At 52.5% G+C, this 15,264-nt stretch overlaps 3 protein-coding genes across 4 annotated transcripts; all 3 read left to right on the top strand.

Moving 5' to 3' along the window:
• Nucleotides 1-1,160: 1,160 nt before the first annotated feature.
• LOC113991907 (transcription factor HES-5) lies at nucleotides 1,161-2,846 on the top strand. The gene is made up of 3 exons (XM_027728635.2): nucleotides 1,161-1,285; nucleotides 1,445-1,625; nucleotides 1,753-2,846. The coding sequence occupies exons 1-3, from the start codon at nucleotides 1,223-1,225 to the stop codon at nucleotides 1,992-1,994; spliced, it is 486 nt and encodes a 161-aa protein (XP_027584436.1). The 5' UTR covers nucleotides 1,161-1,222; the 3' UTR covers nucleotides 1,995-2,846.
• A 761-nt stretch (nucleotides 2,847-3,607) lies between these two features.
• Nucleotides 3,608-14,903, top strand: TNFRSF14 (TNF receptor superfamily member 14). Its single transcript, XM_039390885.1, is given in 9 exon segments — nucleotides 3,608-3,677; nucleotides 3,680-3,738; nucleotides 3,869-3,974; nucleotides 4,556-4,681; nucleotides 5,223-5,378; nucleotides 12,787-12,877; nucleotides 13,418-13,545; nucleotides 13,835-13,851; nucleotides 14,049-14,903. Coding segments are annotated over 9 exon segments (759 nt in total). The 3' UTR covers nucleotides 14,055-14,903.
• LOC120325201 (tumor necrosis factor receptor superfamily member 14-like) lies at nucleotides 7,965-10,815 on the top strand. 2 transcript variants are annotated; one of them, XM_039390883.1, is made up of 7 exons: nucleotides 7,965-8,344; nucleotides 8,433-8,538; nucleotides 8,699-8,854; nucleotides 9,102-9,192; nucleotides 9,726-9,865; nucleotides 10,155-10,171; nucleotides 10,369-10,815. In XM_039390883.1, the coding sequence occupies exons 1-7, from the start codon at nucleotides 8,270-8,272 to the stop codon at nucleotides 10,489-10,491; spliced, it is 708 nt and encodes a 235-aa protein (XP_039246817.1). In that variant the 5' UTR covers nucleotides 7,965-8,269; the 3' UTR covers nucleotides 10,492-10,815. The 2 variants fall into 2 exon arrangements, with proteins under 2 accessions (XP_039246817.1, XP_039246818.1); XM_039390884.1 differs by lacking the exon at nucleotides 9,726-9,865 and having other exon boundaries at nucleotides 7,966-8,344; nucleotides 10,369-10,459.
• Nucleotides 14,904-15,264: the final 361 nt, after the last annotated feature.

Below are 15,264 nucleotides of genomic sequence, written 5' to 3' on the forward strand. Positions count from 1 at the left end.
GCAAAACTGCCAGTGGCCCTGCAGATCACAGGACTGGCACTTTTCTTCCTCATGTGCTCAATTAACGAGCTCAAGAAATGAGTTCCAGCTCTGGAGTTTCTGTGTCAGGGAATCTCCCCAAGAGGGACGTGCAGAGAGCAGGATTGGTTTCAGAGGTGGCATTACAGGGGCTCAAAGATAATCCACAGGCTTTGAGGAGAACATGTGAAATGGTGTCACAAAAGCTTTCCCACAACTTGACATAAAGGCCCGGGAGCTCAACAGCTGCTGCTCTGAAGGGAGAGAAGGAGCCCATTCAGAGCAGCACAATGGGGCTGGAATGGCAGAGCCTGGAGGAGCTCCTTTAAACCTTACCTGGGCCTGCAGGAATGAGCTGCAGAGGGAGAGAATGTGCCCGTGTGCTCGGTGTGTGTGCTCACACTGACAGACACGAGTGACCGCACACGTGTAGTGATGTACAGATGAACACACATGTATTAATGGCAACACAAGCAGCATTTACTGCTGCAGGAAGAGCTCCCCAAACATCAGCCCTGACATTACTTGGCAGATGAATTGCTGGCAGATTCGGTTCAAGTTTTCCAACAGGAATCCCTGGCTCTGTTTATCAGGCACAAACAGTGACACTGTCAGCTCTTCCCACTGCAGACACCTCCTGAGCACCTCTGTGTGGAAACTGTCCCTGCTCCATGTGCCTTGTCCCTGCTCCATGTGCCTTGTCCCTGCTCCATGTGCCATGGCCCTGCTCCAGTGTGTGCCTCGGTGCATTCCCAGGAGCAGTGCAGCCTTCCCGCCATCAGCAGCTGACCTCCTCCTCCTCCTCCTCCTTCCTCCTGCCTGTGAACCCCCGGCCGCCCCTGGAATGCTATTGATCCATGGCATTAGTCAGCAGCGTTTCCCATTGAAGGCCAGCTCTTTCCCAGCTCCTGACACGTAACTCTGATCCCAGGCTTTCACGTAGCACACACTCCCCACCTGCTCATCTGGGAGAAGGTCATTATCCGCAGGCTATTCACTGCCACTGGAGCATGCAAGAATAGCTGCTTCTCCCATTGTGCTTCCCACCTCCCGGATTGGCTGCCGACTGTGGGAAACTCCACGGAGCCGCAGACCCACAGACTCGCCCTGAGCCTGGGCAGTATAAATACCAGGCAGAGGCAGCTTCCAGCAGCACGTTTCTCCTGGATTCCACTCTGAGGGCTCCCTTCCCTTCTCAGGACAGATGGCTCCCAGCACCGTTTTCTTGGAGCCCGACAACCTGCTGACACCAAAGGAGAAAAACAAAGTAAGTCCCAGCACAGCCTGGCAGCGCTCTCGGAGCATTGACACCAGCTGAGAACCTGCCCCACACGGCTTAGGAGCAGGGATGGGCACCAAACAGCCCTGAGGGGTGACAGACAGAGGATCCTTTAATAACAGGTGTCTTTTCCTTTGCTTTTTACAGCTGAGGAAGCCGGTGGTGGAGAAAATGCGCCGGGACCGGATTAACAGCAGCATCGAGCAGCTGAAACTGCTCCTGGAGAAGGAGTTCCAGAGGCACCAGCCCAACTCCAAGCTGGAGAAAGCCGACATCCTGGAGATGACTGTCAGCTACCTGAAACAGCAGAGCCAGCTGCAGATGAAGAGTGAATATTGAATTTTGTTTCATTCTCCATCTTACTGCAAATCTGTGACAGTAGTATTAATACCGAGACATGAACAACTGCTTAAACTATTCTTTCTTCCCTCTCCCTCTCTTCTTCCCTTCTCTAGCTGCAGGATCCTTCCATAAAAGCTCCCAGTTTGACTTCAGAGAGGGCTATTCCAGGTGCTTGCAAGAAGCTTTCCACTTCCTCTCTCTCCATAAAGTCCGAACTGAAACCCAGACCAAACTTTTAAGCCATTTCCAGAAGAGCCAGTCGGCTGCTCCGGAGCTCTCCTGCTGCCCTGGGAACGCCAGCCCCCTGAAACAAGTGTCTCCAAAGGACACCTGCCCTCTCTGGAGGCCCTGGTAGTCGGGGAGTCCTCACTGCAGGGACCTGTGACAGTCCAGAGGAAGGATCTGACTGCATCAGATAGTCCAGCTCTGATCCTCTCTGCTGTAGGGAATTTTATTTCCCCCTGTATTTCATTTATGTGTGAAAGAATGCCATACTTTTGACGTTTCTGGGATCCTTTGGCAAAAGTTGTGGTGTTCTGTTTGGTGTGGAAGCTGTGTAGGCACTGCTGCAGTGCTGCCCAGGCAGGGGCAACATCTTCAGAATGAAGGAGGGTGTTTGTAAATGTTACATTTGTGATGGACAGCAATTGCTGTAGGAGATGTTCTCTAATATTCCCTGTAACAGCCACCAGCTTTGCTCTGGCTTGAGTGACTCAGGTTGGCTCACTCACTCCAGAGGAGAAATTTATTCCCTTTGCTCCATGCAGACTTGGTTAAAGTCCATTTCCCACTGTTTGCTTATCAATTGTGCAGCATCAGAAACGGGTTTGGTTTTAGTTTGGATTTCTCCCCCATGGCCCTTTCATTGTTCTGTATATCCAGTGGGAGGGATGACCAGGAGTTAGGAAACTATGTGGAATATTTCTACTCTTTGATGCTTTTTTCAATTTAGAAAAAGGGTATGTTCCTGCTTTATGTTAAAGAAAAGGTAGTAAGTAACAGGCTTGATTTGTCAATGTTATACATTCTGGGTGTAAGCTATGCTTTTTTAGCATTTTCATTATAATAATGATTTTTATCTGTATTGAGTAGTTGAATTCCTGGTGGATGGTGTTTCTCCCAGTGCTGGGACTGCCCTATGGCTCACGTGCATACTGTGTATGCGTCTCTGTGTGTGTAGAGAGCAATAAAATGCATTTGTGTGCAAGCTGTGTGTGGTTCTGTCCCTCTGAGGGATGTGCAGCTGCTCGCACCCCGGGAAAGGTTAATGTCAGCCTTCTGAAGAAATGGTTATTTTTGTGAAGCTCAAGGAACTCCCATTCGTGTCTACTCTGTATTCTCGTGAGTCCCCCCTCACCCCAAGGAGTAAGAAGTGCTCCTGGCACCCAGATTCCCTCAGCTGAGTCCTGCTGAGCATTTCCCTGGTCAGGACCCCTCCTGCCCATGCAAACCCCTCACCTGAGCAGGAGGGCCTCACACCTGCCCAGCAGGTCTGCAGGCACCGACCTGCATCCTCCCTCCTTCCACACGAGTTTCTCACGATGAGCCCCCTAAGCTGGGTTTTGAGGGGTTGTTTGCCACGATTTGAGGGGCTCGTTTCAGGGTTTGAGGGGTTGGTTTTCCGGGGTTTGAGGGGTTTGTACCACAACTCGAGGGTTTTGTTCCAGGTTTTAGGGGGGTTGTGTGCCAGGATTTGAGGGGTTTGTTCCAGGTTTTAAGAAGTTTGTGTGCCAGGATTTGAGGGGTTTGCTCCAGGCTTTGAGGGCTGGGTTTGTTTGCCAGCTTTTGAAGTGTTTGTGCCAGGTTTTCAGGGGTTGGTTTGCCACGATTTGAGGGGCTTGCTGCAGGTTCTGTCCCAACTGGAGGTATTAAACTGACTTTCGGTCCTGCTCCCTCCCTGCGGTACCCGCGATGCCACCGTCATGGGCGACACGAGGGGGCGGCGGCTTCGCCTCTTCCGCTCGCTTCATGTCAACCTTTCGCTTTCGATTTCTCCGGGCTGCCTTCGGGGACGGTCCCGTCCCGCATGGGGCAGCGGCCGCGGGCCCCGGCGGTGGCGGCTGCGGGAGCGGGACCCCGGCCGGGACACCATGAGGCTGGTGAGGGGTCCGGGGACACCCGCCGGGAACCGCCCGCGGGCCGGGGGTGACCCCGGGGGAGCCGCCTCACACCGGCCGGGCGGCCCCGGTTCTCGGGGGGTAACCGGGGATATCCTTGTGTTGCCCCGAGGTCCTCGCCATGGTGCTGGTCACGCAGCTGGAGCGCTCGGATGCCGCGGGCTGTGAGCCGGGCGAGTACCCCAATGGCACCGAGTGCTGCCCCATGTGTGCTGCGGGTACGTACCGGGCTGCCTGCCCTGCCTGCTCTGTCTGCTCAGCACCTCGGCTTGGGGTGGCTCCCTCTGCCTCAGGGACCACGGACTGACCTACATCAGTGGGCACTGGCCATGACCTGCCCCACCTCTGTGGCCATGGGCACCCACCTCAACGGGCAGTGGCTATGAGGTGACCCACCTCAGTGGACAGTGGCCATGGGGACCCGCCACCGCTGCCGTGCCCGCTGTGCTCTGACAGGAACCAGGCAGCCCATGGCTGTGAGCGTCACCCCAGGGTATCCTCTGCAGCCAACACTGAGCCCTCACCCAGTGCCGGGCCCTGTCCCTTCCTTGGGAGCCTCCGGAGTGGCCGTAACAATCAATAATCTCTGCTGGGGTGGTTGGTAAAGTCACAGTTTCCAAGGACCTTCATTTTGTGCCCCAGTTTCTGTTTTGGGTTATGTCCTCGCTCTTAGGATATTTCTGAGGTCCTTAATAGTTCGTCTGTAGTATTTTGGTGTGGTTGGGTGCCAGTGTCGGTCCCTGGCCATGTGAGCTTTGCTAATGGAGCTGCTTCTTTGGGGATGGTTTATGGTTTTTAGGATGGCGGGTTTTCAAGCACTGCACTGCCAGATCCAGCACAACGTGCATACCTTGTGTGGAGGGGACCTACACAGATCACCCCAATGGTTTAACACGCTGCAGGACATGCAAACTGTGTGATGAAGGTAAGGAGGATGCTCAAGAACTAGTTTAAATGGATTTTTCATGTCTTTCCATGGATACATTCTCCCTTCTCCTTTCTTGCCTCATTTGCTTGACAAATCAGTCAGTGTGAAGAACAGGCTCATGTCACTCTGCAGACATGGGAATGCTGTGAGCTGTGGGATGGAAGGGAAAAACTGACAGGGAGCTTCAGCTGGCACCACTGGAAGTTTGATCTGCAGCCTTTCTCTTAGATTATAGCCTCTCTAGATTATAGTGAGGTGTCTTAGAGTACTGGGATAAGGTAGGCCTGGAAGAACTTCACTAGGACAGCTAATTCAAAAACATCTGAGCTGGGAGTATTTTGCTTTTGCTGTGCAACATTTATGACAGATGTAAATGTGAGCCAAGGTGCTGCCTCAGTGAGGAACAGGGCCTCTTTCCACATCCAGAGTTCAGGTGCTCTTCAGCAGCGCATCAGGACAAGGCTAAATGTTGTCGTTTGCTTTGGGTTGTGTTTCCCTGTGTCAACGCCGTGGCTCTGTGTGTGTGGATTTCTCTCAGGGGCCAACCTGGTGACAGCAGCAGCGTGTACCTACACGAAGAACACGGTGTGTGGCTGTCGGCCAGGGCACTTCTGCACCTCCTCTGGGCCTGAAGGCTGTGAGCTGTGCCAGCCCTACACTGTCTGTGTGCCTGGCACTATGGTCAAAGAATGGGGTAAGCCAGCAGGGCGTCAGTGCCACCAGCAGCAGAGCTTCCCTAGGGAATGCCTTTGGAGTGTGGTGTGCTGTGGCCAAGAGCCCTTTGTGCTTTTTGGTGGTGTGCAAAGGCAGAAGGGTGTGAGCTGTTGTGTGGGGAAGGGTCTCTGCAGTAATGGCTGGGTCACTTCCAAAGGCCATGCTGAACTGAACTGTCCTTAGGCAGAGGCTGAGGGGGAAATCCTGGGGGCTTCTTCCTTCTAGGTACAGCCACCAAGGACCACGTGTGTGAAGTCTGTCCTCCTGGCACCAACTCCACAGCCAACATGTCTGTGGCCTGCACACAATGGCCCAGGTAAGCAGCTGTGACTCCTTGTGGGTGAGTGGCTGTTTTCTAACAGCTGGCTCTGCATTTGGGTGTATTCCAAACAGCAGTGTCCTCCTTGCAGTAAGGCGACCAGTGTGGAACCCTGTTCCTGTGTCTCACTCTTTGTTGGGAACAGCTCAACTCCTGTCTTTATAGACTCCTTACCATGACAGGTTTCAGGCTCTGATCTGAACTTGTCAGTGCAGGGGAGCCCCTTGGGCAGGTCTAGCAGAGCTGGATCTGCAGCCATGGAGAGCAGCAGCCTCCTGGTAGCCAGGTTTCAGCTGGCACATCCCTTAGCTAGAGTAGAAGAGGTGAGAGTTAGCTTCTGAGGAGAATCCTTTTGCAGTTAGAGGCATTGAAGCAAAGAGGTAAGAGTCAGGTGCCAGCTGGATTAGCCAGCAAGTCAGCAAGAGCCTTGGGAATGGTGCTGGCTGTGGAGGTGTGATGTTAAAACCAGGGCAGCAGTTCCAGAGCAGGGTCTGCTGGCGGGTTGTATCATCACAATTATTTCTTTCCTCACATCAGACTTAAGGAGCAGGACTCTTACCCAGCAATCATAGCAATCGTTGTCCTTGTTGTTGTGATTGTGGTGGCTGGTGCAGCTGCTCTCGCATATAACTGGCAAAGGAGGAAAAGGAAAAGTTACGCGCCACGTAAGTACAAAGAGTGTGACTGTGCAGGGGTAGTTTTGTACCATTACTCTGAAGAAGGGTCTTGGATGTTCAGCTGAAAACTGAGCAGCCAGTCAGAGGAGGCTGTGAGGCAGCTGCAGTGTGTCTGTGTCACAGTTCACCGGTGTGAGGGGCCTCCCATGGGGCTGTGCCTGTGCCCAGAGTGACCCTCAGTGCTGCCCCCCTGCCTGGCACAGCGTGGGTAGGAAAGGGCATTAGTAGGAAGTTGCCCTTCCTGCTTGTTGATGGGACTATTTGCTTTCCTTTGCAGCGGTGCAGGAGTCCGAGGTGAGTATGTGTGTCCTTGCTTTCTCTTTGTGGGGAATGTGTGGAAGTGTGATTTGAGAGGGGCCCAGCAGTGGCTCTTGGCCTTAAGGAATAAGCCCAGGTCTGTGTGGTAGTAGTGGAAGGAGCAGGAATTGTTGATAAAAGCTGCTAAAACCTGACTGTTCATACTCTGTGTTTTCCTCTGACATGTCCTAAAGCATGAACAGCGTGGTCAGGCTTTGAGGTCCATGGAGGAGAAAGGGGCTCAAACAACTGTTCCTGTGCAGGAAGTCGGTGCTGACCCTGAAGAAACCAAGCCTGAATCGGAGAGTCTTGTTTGACCCATGGCAGACAATGGGGATGGTTAAAAACAACCAAGCACAAACTCTTTTTTTCTGAAACTCTGTGAAGGAAAAGTCAGGTTAGAAATGAAAAGGCAAGTTTGCAAAGGAGGTCATGAAATATCCCAAGTGGCATCTTGTGAAACATCAAGGCCTGTACAAGCTGAGTGATCAAGGGAGTGTCATGAGTGACTGGACATCTCTTCCCTTTTCCATCCCCTTCACGGAGCAATGGGCTGTGTGGAATGCCTGCAGTTCCCTTTTTCTTCCCCCATGGACAGCTGAAACTTGGTACATATTAATTATTCTATTGTTGGGGGAATATTCTATTCTATTATTTTTTTGGGGGGGGAAATGGCTTTTTTTTCCCTTTTAAGCTTGCTTCATACATAACAGAGTTTTCAAAAGCATTTTGTCCACACTTTTGTTTTTTAGCTGGGAAAAGGAATTGGGCACAACATGGCGCATATAAGTTTTAATAAAGAAAGTTAATATCCTATGTGACCACTGTGTTTTTGAATAAAGTTTTTACTAATGAGAACCCCTTCTCTCCAATACCAACGAATTTGGACTCGTCAAACCCGTCCCAGGGCAAGAAGAGGCAAACTCAGACCTTCCTGTCACGTGAGCAGCAGTTGTCCTTTGTCAGAGGAGCGTGGGCCCACCAAGGAGGGTTTGAATAATCCTGGCAGCAGCTGGGTTTCATTGCTGCCTGTGCTTTTGGTAACCCAAACATCTGCTGGGGGGTCTGAGCGCAACTGGGTGAAGCAGTGGCAGTGCTGGGAGGACAGGAGGAGCTGTGAGCAGTCCCGGTGGGCTGGGGCGCTTGGTTTTGGGTCAGGTAGTGCCAGTGAGGCCTCCCTGCCATCTTCCTTCAGCAATGGGGTGTTTGCTGGTTAGTCCTGGGGGGGTGTGTGTGTGAGCAGGATTTTGTGGATAGAGACAAAGGTGGCCCCTGAAGTAGGCTTTGAGGGTTTGGTATGCCAGGTTTTGGGGGTTTGTTCCATGATTTGAGGGCCTGGTTTGTTTGCCAGGTTTGGAGGGGTTGCTTTGTCGCAGTTTCAGTATTTTCCTGCCTTTGGGCCTAGGCCCTGCCAAAGCCTTCCCTGCGGTAGCGGGCCAGGAGAGCAGGGAATGGTGTGACCGTTACGGGCCCCCTGAGAGGACTGGAGGCACAGGTGCCCTGCCCTGCCCTTCCTGCAAGTCAGTTCCTTTCTCTTGGGCATCAGGTGGGGCCAGAGCCCGTCCCACCCTGTCCCACATGTGGCAGCAGCCGCGGGCCGCGGGGAGGCCTCTGAGATGGCGGCAGCAGCTTGGGCAGGGCCCTCTCTGTCTGGTGAGTGGGGCCATGAGGGAACAGCCTCGGTGGCCTGGAGGCAAAACCTGGTTCTTGAGGGATAAGCTGGTCCTTGTGTTGCCCCGAGGTCCTCACCATGGTGCTGGTCATGCAGCTGGAGCGCTCGGACACCACGGGCTGTGAGATGGGCAAGTACCGCAATGGCACTGAGTGCTGTCCCACGTGTGCTGTGGGTATGTACCAGGCTGTCTGCCTGTCTTCCCTGCCTGCCCTGCCTGCACTGCCTGCTCTCTCTGCTCACCACCTCAGCTTGGGGTGGCTCTTCAGCAGTGCATCAGGACAAGGCTAAATGTTGTCTTTTGCCGTGGCTCTGTGTGTGTGGATTTCTCTCAGGGGCCAACCTGGTGACAGCAGCAGCGTGTACCTACACGAAGAACACGGTGTGTGGCTGTCGGCCAGGGCACTTCTGCAGCTCCCCTGGGCCTGAAGTCTGTGCGGTGTGCCAGCCCTACACTGTCTGTGTGCCTGGCACTATGGTCAAAGAATGGGGTAAGCCAGCAGGGCATCAGTGCCACCAGCAGCAGAGCTTCCCTAGGGAATGCCTTTGGAGTGTGGTGTGCTGTGGCCAAGAGCCCTTTGTGCTTTTTGGTGGTGTGCAAAGGCAGAAGGGTGTGAGCTGTTGTGTGTGGGGAAGGGTCTCTGCAGTAATGGCTGGGTCACTTCCAAAGGCCATGCTGAACTGAACTGTCCTTAGGCAGAGGCTGAGGGGGAAATCCTGGGGGCTTCTTCCTTCTAGGTACAGCCACCAAGGACCACGTGTGTGAAGTCTGTCCTCCTGGCACCAACTCCACAGCCAACATGTCTGTGGCCTGCACACAATGGCCCAGGTAAGCAACTGTGACTCCTTGTGGGTGAGTGGCTGTTTTCTAACAGCTGGCTCTGCATTTGGGTGTATTCCAAACAGCAGTGTCCTCCTTGCAGTAAGGCGGCCAGTGTGGAACCCTGTTCCTGTGTCTCACTCTTTGTTGGGAACAGCTTAACTCCTGTCTTTATAGACTCCTTACCATGACAGGTTTCAGGCTCTGATCTGAACTTGTCAGTGCAGGGGAGCCCCTTGGGCAGGTCTAGCAGAGCTGGATCTGCAGCCATGGAGAGCAGCAGCCTCCTGGTAGCCAGGTTTCAGCTGGTACATCCCTTAGCTAGAGTAGAAGAGGTGAGAGTTTGCTTCTGAGGAGAATCCTTTTGCAGTTAGAGGCATTGAAGCAAAGAGGTAAGAGTCAGGTGCCAGCTGGATTAGCCAGCAAGTCAGCAAGAGCCTTGGGAATGGTGCTGGCTGTGGAGGTGTGATGTTAAAACCAGGGCAGCAGTTCCAGAGCAGGGTCTGCTGGCAGGATGTATCTTATTTCTTTCCTCACATCAGACTTAAGGAGCAGGACCCTTCCCCAGCTCTACCTGAGCCAGCAGTCATAGCAATCCTTGTCTCTGTTGTGATCGTGGTGGCTGTTGTAGCTGCCATCACACATACCTGTCAGAGGAGGAAAATGAGAAGTCGTGTACCATGTAAGTACAAGGAGTGTGACTGTGCAGGGGTAGTTTTGTACCATTACTCTGAAGAAGGGTCTTGGATGTTCAGCTGAAAACTGAGCAGCCAGTCAGAGGAGGCTGTGAGGCAGCTGCAGTGTGTCTGTGTCACAGTTCACCGGTGTGAGGGGCCTCCCATGGGGCTGTGCCTGTGCCCAGAGTGACCCTCAGTGCTGCCCCCCTGCCTGGCACAGCGTGGGTAGGAAAGGGCATTAGTAGGAAGTTGCCCTTCCTGCTTGTTGATGGGACTATTTGCTTTCCTTTGCAGCGGTGCAGGAGTCCGAGGTGAGTATGTGTGTCCTTGCTTTCTCTTTGTGGGGAATGTGTGGAAGTGTGATTTGAGAGGGGCCCAGCAGTGGCTCTTGGCCTTAAGGAATAAGCCCAGGTCTGTGTGGTAGTAGTGGAAGGAGCAGGAATTGTTGATAAAAGCTGCTAAAACCTGACTGTTCATACTCTGTGTTTTCCTCTGACATGTCCTAAAGCATGAACAGCGTGGTCAGGCTTTGAGGTCCATGGAGGAGAAAGGGGCTCAAACAACTGTTCCTGTGCAGGAAGTCGGTGCTGACCCTGAAGAAACCAAGCCTGAATCGGAGAGTCTTGTTTGACCCATGGTAGACAATGGGGATGGTTAAAAACAACCAAGGACTGTACATTTTTTCTACATCTGCATGAATGACTGTCATCTTTCCTTCCCCTGTGGACAGCCGACACTTGCTACACACTGATTATTCCTTTATTGCTTGTTGTTAGGGAAAAGTGGGGGTTTTTCCATTTTAATCACTCCACATAACTCATACATAACAGAGTTTCTAAATGTATTTGGAAAAGATTTTTCCTTTTTAGGAGTGAAGAAGATATTGCTGAGAAAAGGAATTGTGCACAACATGGCGCATATCAGTTTTAATAAAGAAAGTTAATATCCTATGTGACCACTGTGTTTTTGAATAAAGTTTTTACTAATGAGAATCCCTTCTCTCCAATACCAACGAATTTGGACTCGTCAAACCCGTCCCAGGGCAAGAAGAGGCAAACTCAGACCTTCCTGTCACGTGAGCAGCAGTTGTCCTTTGTCAGAGGAGCGTGGGCCCACCAAGGAGGGTTTGAATAATCCTGGCAGCAGCTGGGTTTCATTGCTGCCTGTGCTTTTGGTAACCCAAACATCTGCTGGGGGGTCTGAGCGCAACTGGGTGAAGCAGTGGCAGTGCTGGGAGGACAGGAGGAGCTGTGAGCAGTCCCGGTGGGCTGGGGCGCTTGGTTTTGGGTCAGGTAGTGCCAGTGAGGCCTCCCTGCCATCTTCCTTCAGCAATGGGGTGTTTGCTGGTTAGTCCTGGGGGTGTGTGTGTGTGAGCAGGATTTTGTGGATAGAGACAAAGGTGGCCCCTGAAGTGGGCTTTGAGGGTTTGGTATGCCAGGTTTTGGGGGTTTGTTCCATGATTTGAGAGGCTGTCTTGTTTGCCAGGAGGTTTGTCTGAGGGGTTTACCAGGTTTGGAGGGGTTGCTTTGTCGCAGTTTCAGTATTTTTCTGCCTTTGGGCCTAGGCCCTGCCAAAGCCTTCCCTGCGGTAGCGGGCCAGGAGAGCAGGGAATGGTGTGACCGTTACGGGCCCCCTGAGAGGACTGGAGGCACAGGTGCCCTGCCCTGCCCTTCCTGCAAGTCAGTTCCTTTCCCTTGGGCATCAGGTGGGGCCAGAGCCCATCCCACCCTGTCCCACATGTGGCAGCAGCCGCGGGCTGCGGGGAGGCCTCTGAGATGGCGGCAGCAGCTTGAGCAGGGCCCTCTCTGTCTGGTGAGTGGGGCCATGAGGGAACTGCCTTGGTGGCCATGAGGGAACAGCCTTGGTGGCCATGAGGGAACAGGCTCTGTGGCCCAGAGGCAGAACCCAGTTCTCGAGGGATAACTTGGTCCTTGTGTTGCCCCGAGGTCCTCACCATGGTGCTGGTCACGCAGCTGGAGCGCTCGGATGCCGCGGGCTGTGAGCCGGGCGAGTACCCCAATGGCACCGAGTGCTGCCCCACGTGTGCTGTGGGTATGTACCAGGCTGTCTGCCTTGTCTTCCCTGCCTGCCCTGCCTGCTGTGTGTGCTCTTTCTGCTCTGTCTGCATCGTCTGCTCAGCACCTCCTCTTGGGGTGGCTCCCTCTGCCTCAGGGGCCATCGGGTGACCTATGCCAGTGGCCATGGGCAGTGGCTATGAGGTGATCCACCTCAGTGGACAGTGGCCATGGGGACCCGCCACCGCTGCCGTGCCCACTGTGCCCTGACAAGAACCAGGCAGCCCATGGCTGTGAGTGTCACCCCAGGGTGTCCTCTGCAGCCAGCACTGAGCCCTCACCCAGTGCCGGGCCCTGTCCCTTCCTTGGGAGCCTCCGGAGTGGCCGTAACAATCAGCAGAGTCTGTAGGATGTACACATCCAGAGCTCTGGTGCTCTTCAGCAGTGCATCAGGACAAGGCTAAATGTTGTCTTTTGCTGTGGCTCTGTGTGTGTGGATTTCTCTCAGGGGCCAACCCGGTGACAGCAGCAGCGTGTACCTACACGAAGAGTGCAGCATGTGGCTGTCGGCCAGGGCACTTCTGCAGCTCCCCTGGGCCTGAAGTCTGTGCGGTGTGCCAGCCCTACACTGTCTGTGTGCCTGGCACTATGGTCAAAGAATGGGGTAAGCCAGCAGGGCGTCAGTGCCACCAGCAGCAGAGCTTCCCTAGGGAATGCCTTTGGAGTGTGGTGTGCTGTGGCCAAGAGCCCTTTGTGCTTTTTGGTGGTGTGCAAAGGCAGAAGGGTGTGAGCTGTTGTGTGTGGGGAAGGGTCTCTGCAGTAAAGGCTGGGTCACTTCCAAAGGCCATGCTGAACTGAGCTGTCCTTAGGCAGAGGCTGAGGGGGAAATCCTGGGGGCTTCTTCCTTCTAGGTACAGCCACCAAGGACCATGTGTGTGAAGTCTGTCCTCCTGGCACCACTTCCACAGCCAACATGTCTGTGGCCTGCACACCAGGGCCCAAGTAAGCAGCTGTGACTCCTTGTGGGTGAGTGGCTGTTTTCTAACAGCTGGCTCTGCATTTGGGTGTATTCCAAACAGCAGTGTCCTCCTTGCAGTAAGGCGGCCAGTGTGGAACCCTGTTCCTGTGTCTCACTCTTTGTTGGGAACAGCTGAACTCCTGTCTTTATAGACTCCTTACCATGACAGGTTTCAGGCTCTGATCTGAACTTGTCAGTGCAGGGGAGCCTCTTGGGCAGGTCTAGCAGAGCTGGATCTGCAGCCATGGAGAGCAGCAGCCTCCTGGTACCTGGGTTTCAGCTGGCACATCCCTTAGCTAGAGTAGAAGAGGTGAGAGTTTGCTTCTGAGGAGAATCCTTTTGCAGTTAGAGGCATTGAAGCAAAGAGGTAAGAGTCAGGTGCCAGCTGGATTAGCCAGCAAATCAGCAAGAGCCTTGGGAATGGTGCTGGCTGTGGAGGTGTGATGTTAAAACCAGGGCAGCAGTTCCAGAGCAGGGTCTGCTGGCGGGTTGTATCATCACAATTATTTCTTTCCTCACATCAGACGTAAGAAGCAGGACCTACTCATATTCACAGCAATCCTTGTCTGTGTTATGGTGGTGTTGACTGCTGCAGCTGCCTTCATGGAAGCCTGTCAAGGGCTTCGAAGGAAAATGAGAAGTCGTGTGCCACGTAAGTACAAAGAGTGTGACTGTGCAGGGGTAGTTTTGTACCATTACTCTGAAGAAGGGTCTTGGATGTTCAGCTGAAAACTGAGCAGCCAGTCAGAGGAGGCTGTGAGGCAGCTGCAGTGTGTCTGTGTCACAGTTCACCGGTGTGAGGGGCCTCCCATGGGGCTGTGCCTGTGCCCAGAGTGACCCTCAGTGCTGCCCCCCTGCCTGGCACAGCGTGGGTAGGAAAGGGCATTAGTAGGAAGTTGCCCTTCCTGCTTGTTGATGGGACTATTTGCTTTCCTTTGCAGCGGTGCAGGAGTCCGAGGTGAGTATGTGTGTCCTTGCTTTCTCTTTGTGGGGAATGTGTGGAAGTGTGATTTGAGAGGGGCCCAGCAGTGTCTCTTGGCCTTAAGGAATAAGCCCAGGTCTGTGTGGTAGTAGTGGAAGGAGCAGGAATTGCTGATAGAAGCTGCTAAAACCTGACTGTTCATATTCTGTGTTTTCCTCTGATGTGTCTCAAAGCTTTAACAGCGTGGTCAGGCTTTGAGGTCCATGGAGGAGAAAGGGACTCAAGCAACTGTTCCTGTGCAAGAAGTTGGTGCTGACCTTGAAGAAACCAAGCCTGAATCAGAGAGTCTTGTTTGACCCATGACAGACAATGGGGATGATTAAAAACAACCAAGCACAAACCCTTTTTTCCTAAAACTTTGTGAAGGGAAAGTCAGTTTAGAAATTCTTTCGTGTCTGCTGAGAACTGGTTTTCCTTTTGGTGGTCAAATAAGAGACAAGTCAAGAAGAGAGTTCTGACATTTCCTTCTGAAAACTCCAGGAGCACCCAGCAAATCCACCACTGGTTTTGTGTTTGCTGTTTTGTGGCTGGTCTGACTGTGTCATAATGATCAGTAAAGAGAGGAACTGTGAAAGTACAAATCTTTTTTCCTGACCTTTTTTCTCTTTGGTAAGTTCTTTAGTAGCTGGTTAATGTTTCATTAACTTTGGATATTTTCCAACATTTCCAACTGTAGAAACTGGTAATTGTTAACTCCTTCTTGTGTCTCTGCAATGCCTGTGCATGAAGGGTCCATTGTAAATAAAAAAGCTTTTTGAGCAAACTTTCGAGATAAAACCACATCCCCAAGTGGAGAAAGTTTAGAGAACAATGACAGGGCACCTTCAGCCATTTCTGTACTACAACCAATCTTCTGCTAAGTTGTGTTTTAGGTTTTTTTTAATTGTCTAATGACTTATCTTGTTGCTGAAGGCCCTCTTTGTCATCCTGCTGCTGCACCTGCACCTCTGTGACCTGTGGCTTTTACAGACTGTGTCGTTTCTGAATTGTTAATAAAGTGATAATAAATTTACTGAGGTAAATAAACAGCTGTGAAAACAGGTGAAGATCTTGAGGAGGGAAAGGAGTTCAATATTGCTGTTGTTCAGTAAGTTTGTCATTAGGAGGAGGGACTTATTAGTGTTGAGGCAGCAATTGCTCCAAAGCAAAAAAACTGCTCCTGTTGGATGTGTCTTTTGGTGTGTTTTGGAAGCCGGGTTTGTCGCCAGGTGGCAGCATGGGAGAAGGAAAGGCTTGATGTTCCTCACTCTGGCAACCACCTGGATCGTCCTCCTTTTCCTAAGGATGTAATAAAGCTTCCCTGATGCCTAATTGCCCACAAGTCTAAAATGCAGCGAAACACTTCTGAGTACAGGATTTCCCACTAGGCTGAAATGTTTTATGACTGTG

Source organism: Pipra filicauda, unplaced genomic scaffold (assembly GCF_003945595.2).
Source record: "Pipra filicauda isolate LSUMZ 115617 unplaced genomic scaffold, ASM394559v2 scaffold87_size3191425_pilon, whole genome shotgun sequence".
NCBI classification, from domain to species: Eukaryota; Metazoa; Chordata; class Aves; order Passeriformes; family Pipridae; genus Pipra; species Pipra filicauda.

What these genes read in the sequence shown, in the direction of transcription:
- LOC120325201 (XM_039390883.1), top strand. Translation starts at nt 8,270, where the DNA reads ATGTGGCAGCAGCCGCGGGCCGCGGGGAGGCCTCTGAGATGGCGGCAG. An exon ending in CTGTCCCACGTGTGCTGTGG is followed by an intron (nt 8,539 to 8,698) that starts GTATGTACCAGG and finishes GATTTCTCTCAG; the next exon opens with GGGCCAACCTGGTGACAGCA. An exon ending in GCCTGCACACAATGGCCCAG is followed by an intron (nt 9,193 to 9,725) that starts GTAAGCAACTGT and finishes TCCTCACATCAG; the next exon opens with ACTTAAGGAGCAGGACCCTT.
- LOC113991907 (XM_027728635.2), top strand. Translation starts at nt 1,223, where the DNA reads ATGGCTCCCAGCACCGTTTTCTTGGAGCCCGACAACCTGCTGACACCA. An exon ending in CACCAAAGGAGAAAAACAAA is followed by an intron (nt 1,286 to 1,444) that starts GTAAGTCCCAGC and finishes TGCTTTTTACAG; the next exon opens with CTGAGGAAGCCGGTGGTGGA. An exon ending in GAGCCAGCTGCAGATGAAGA is followed by an intron (nt 1,626 to 1,752) that starts GTGAATATTGAA and finishes TCCCTTCTCTAG; the next exon opens with CTGCAGGATCCTTCCATAAA.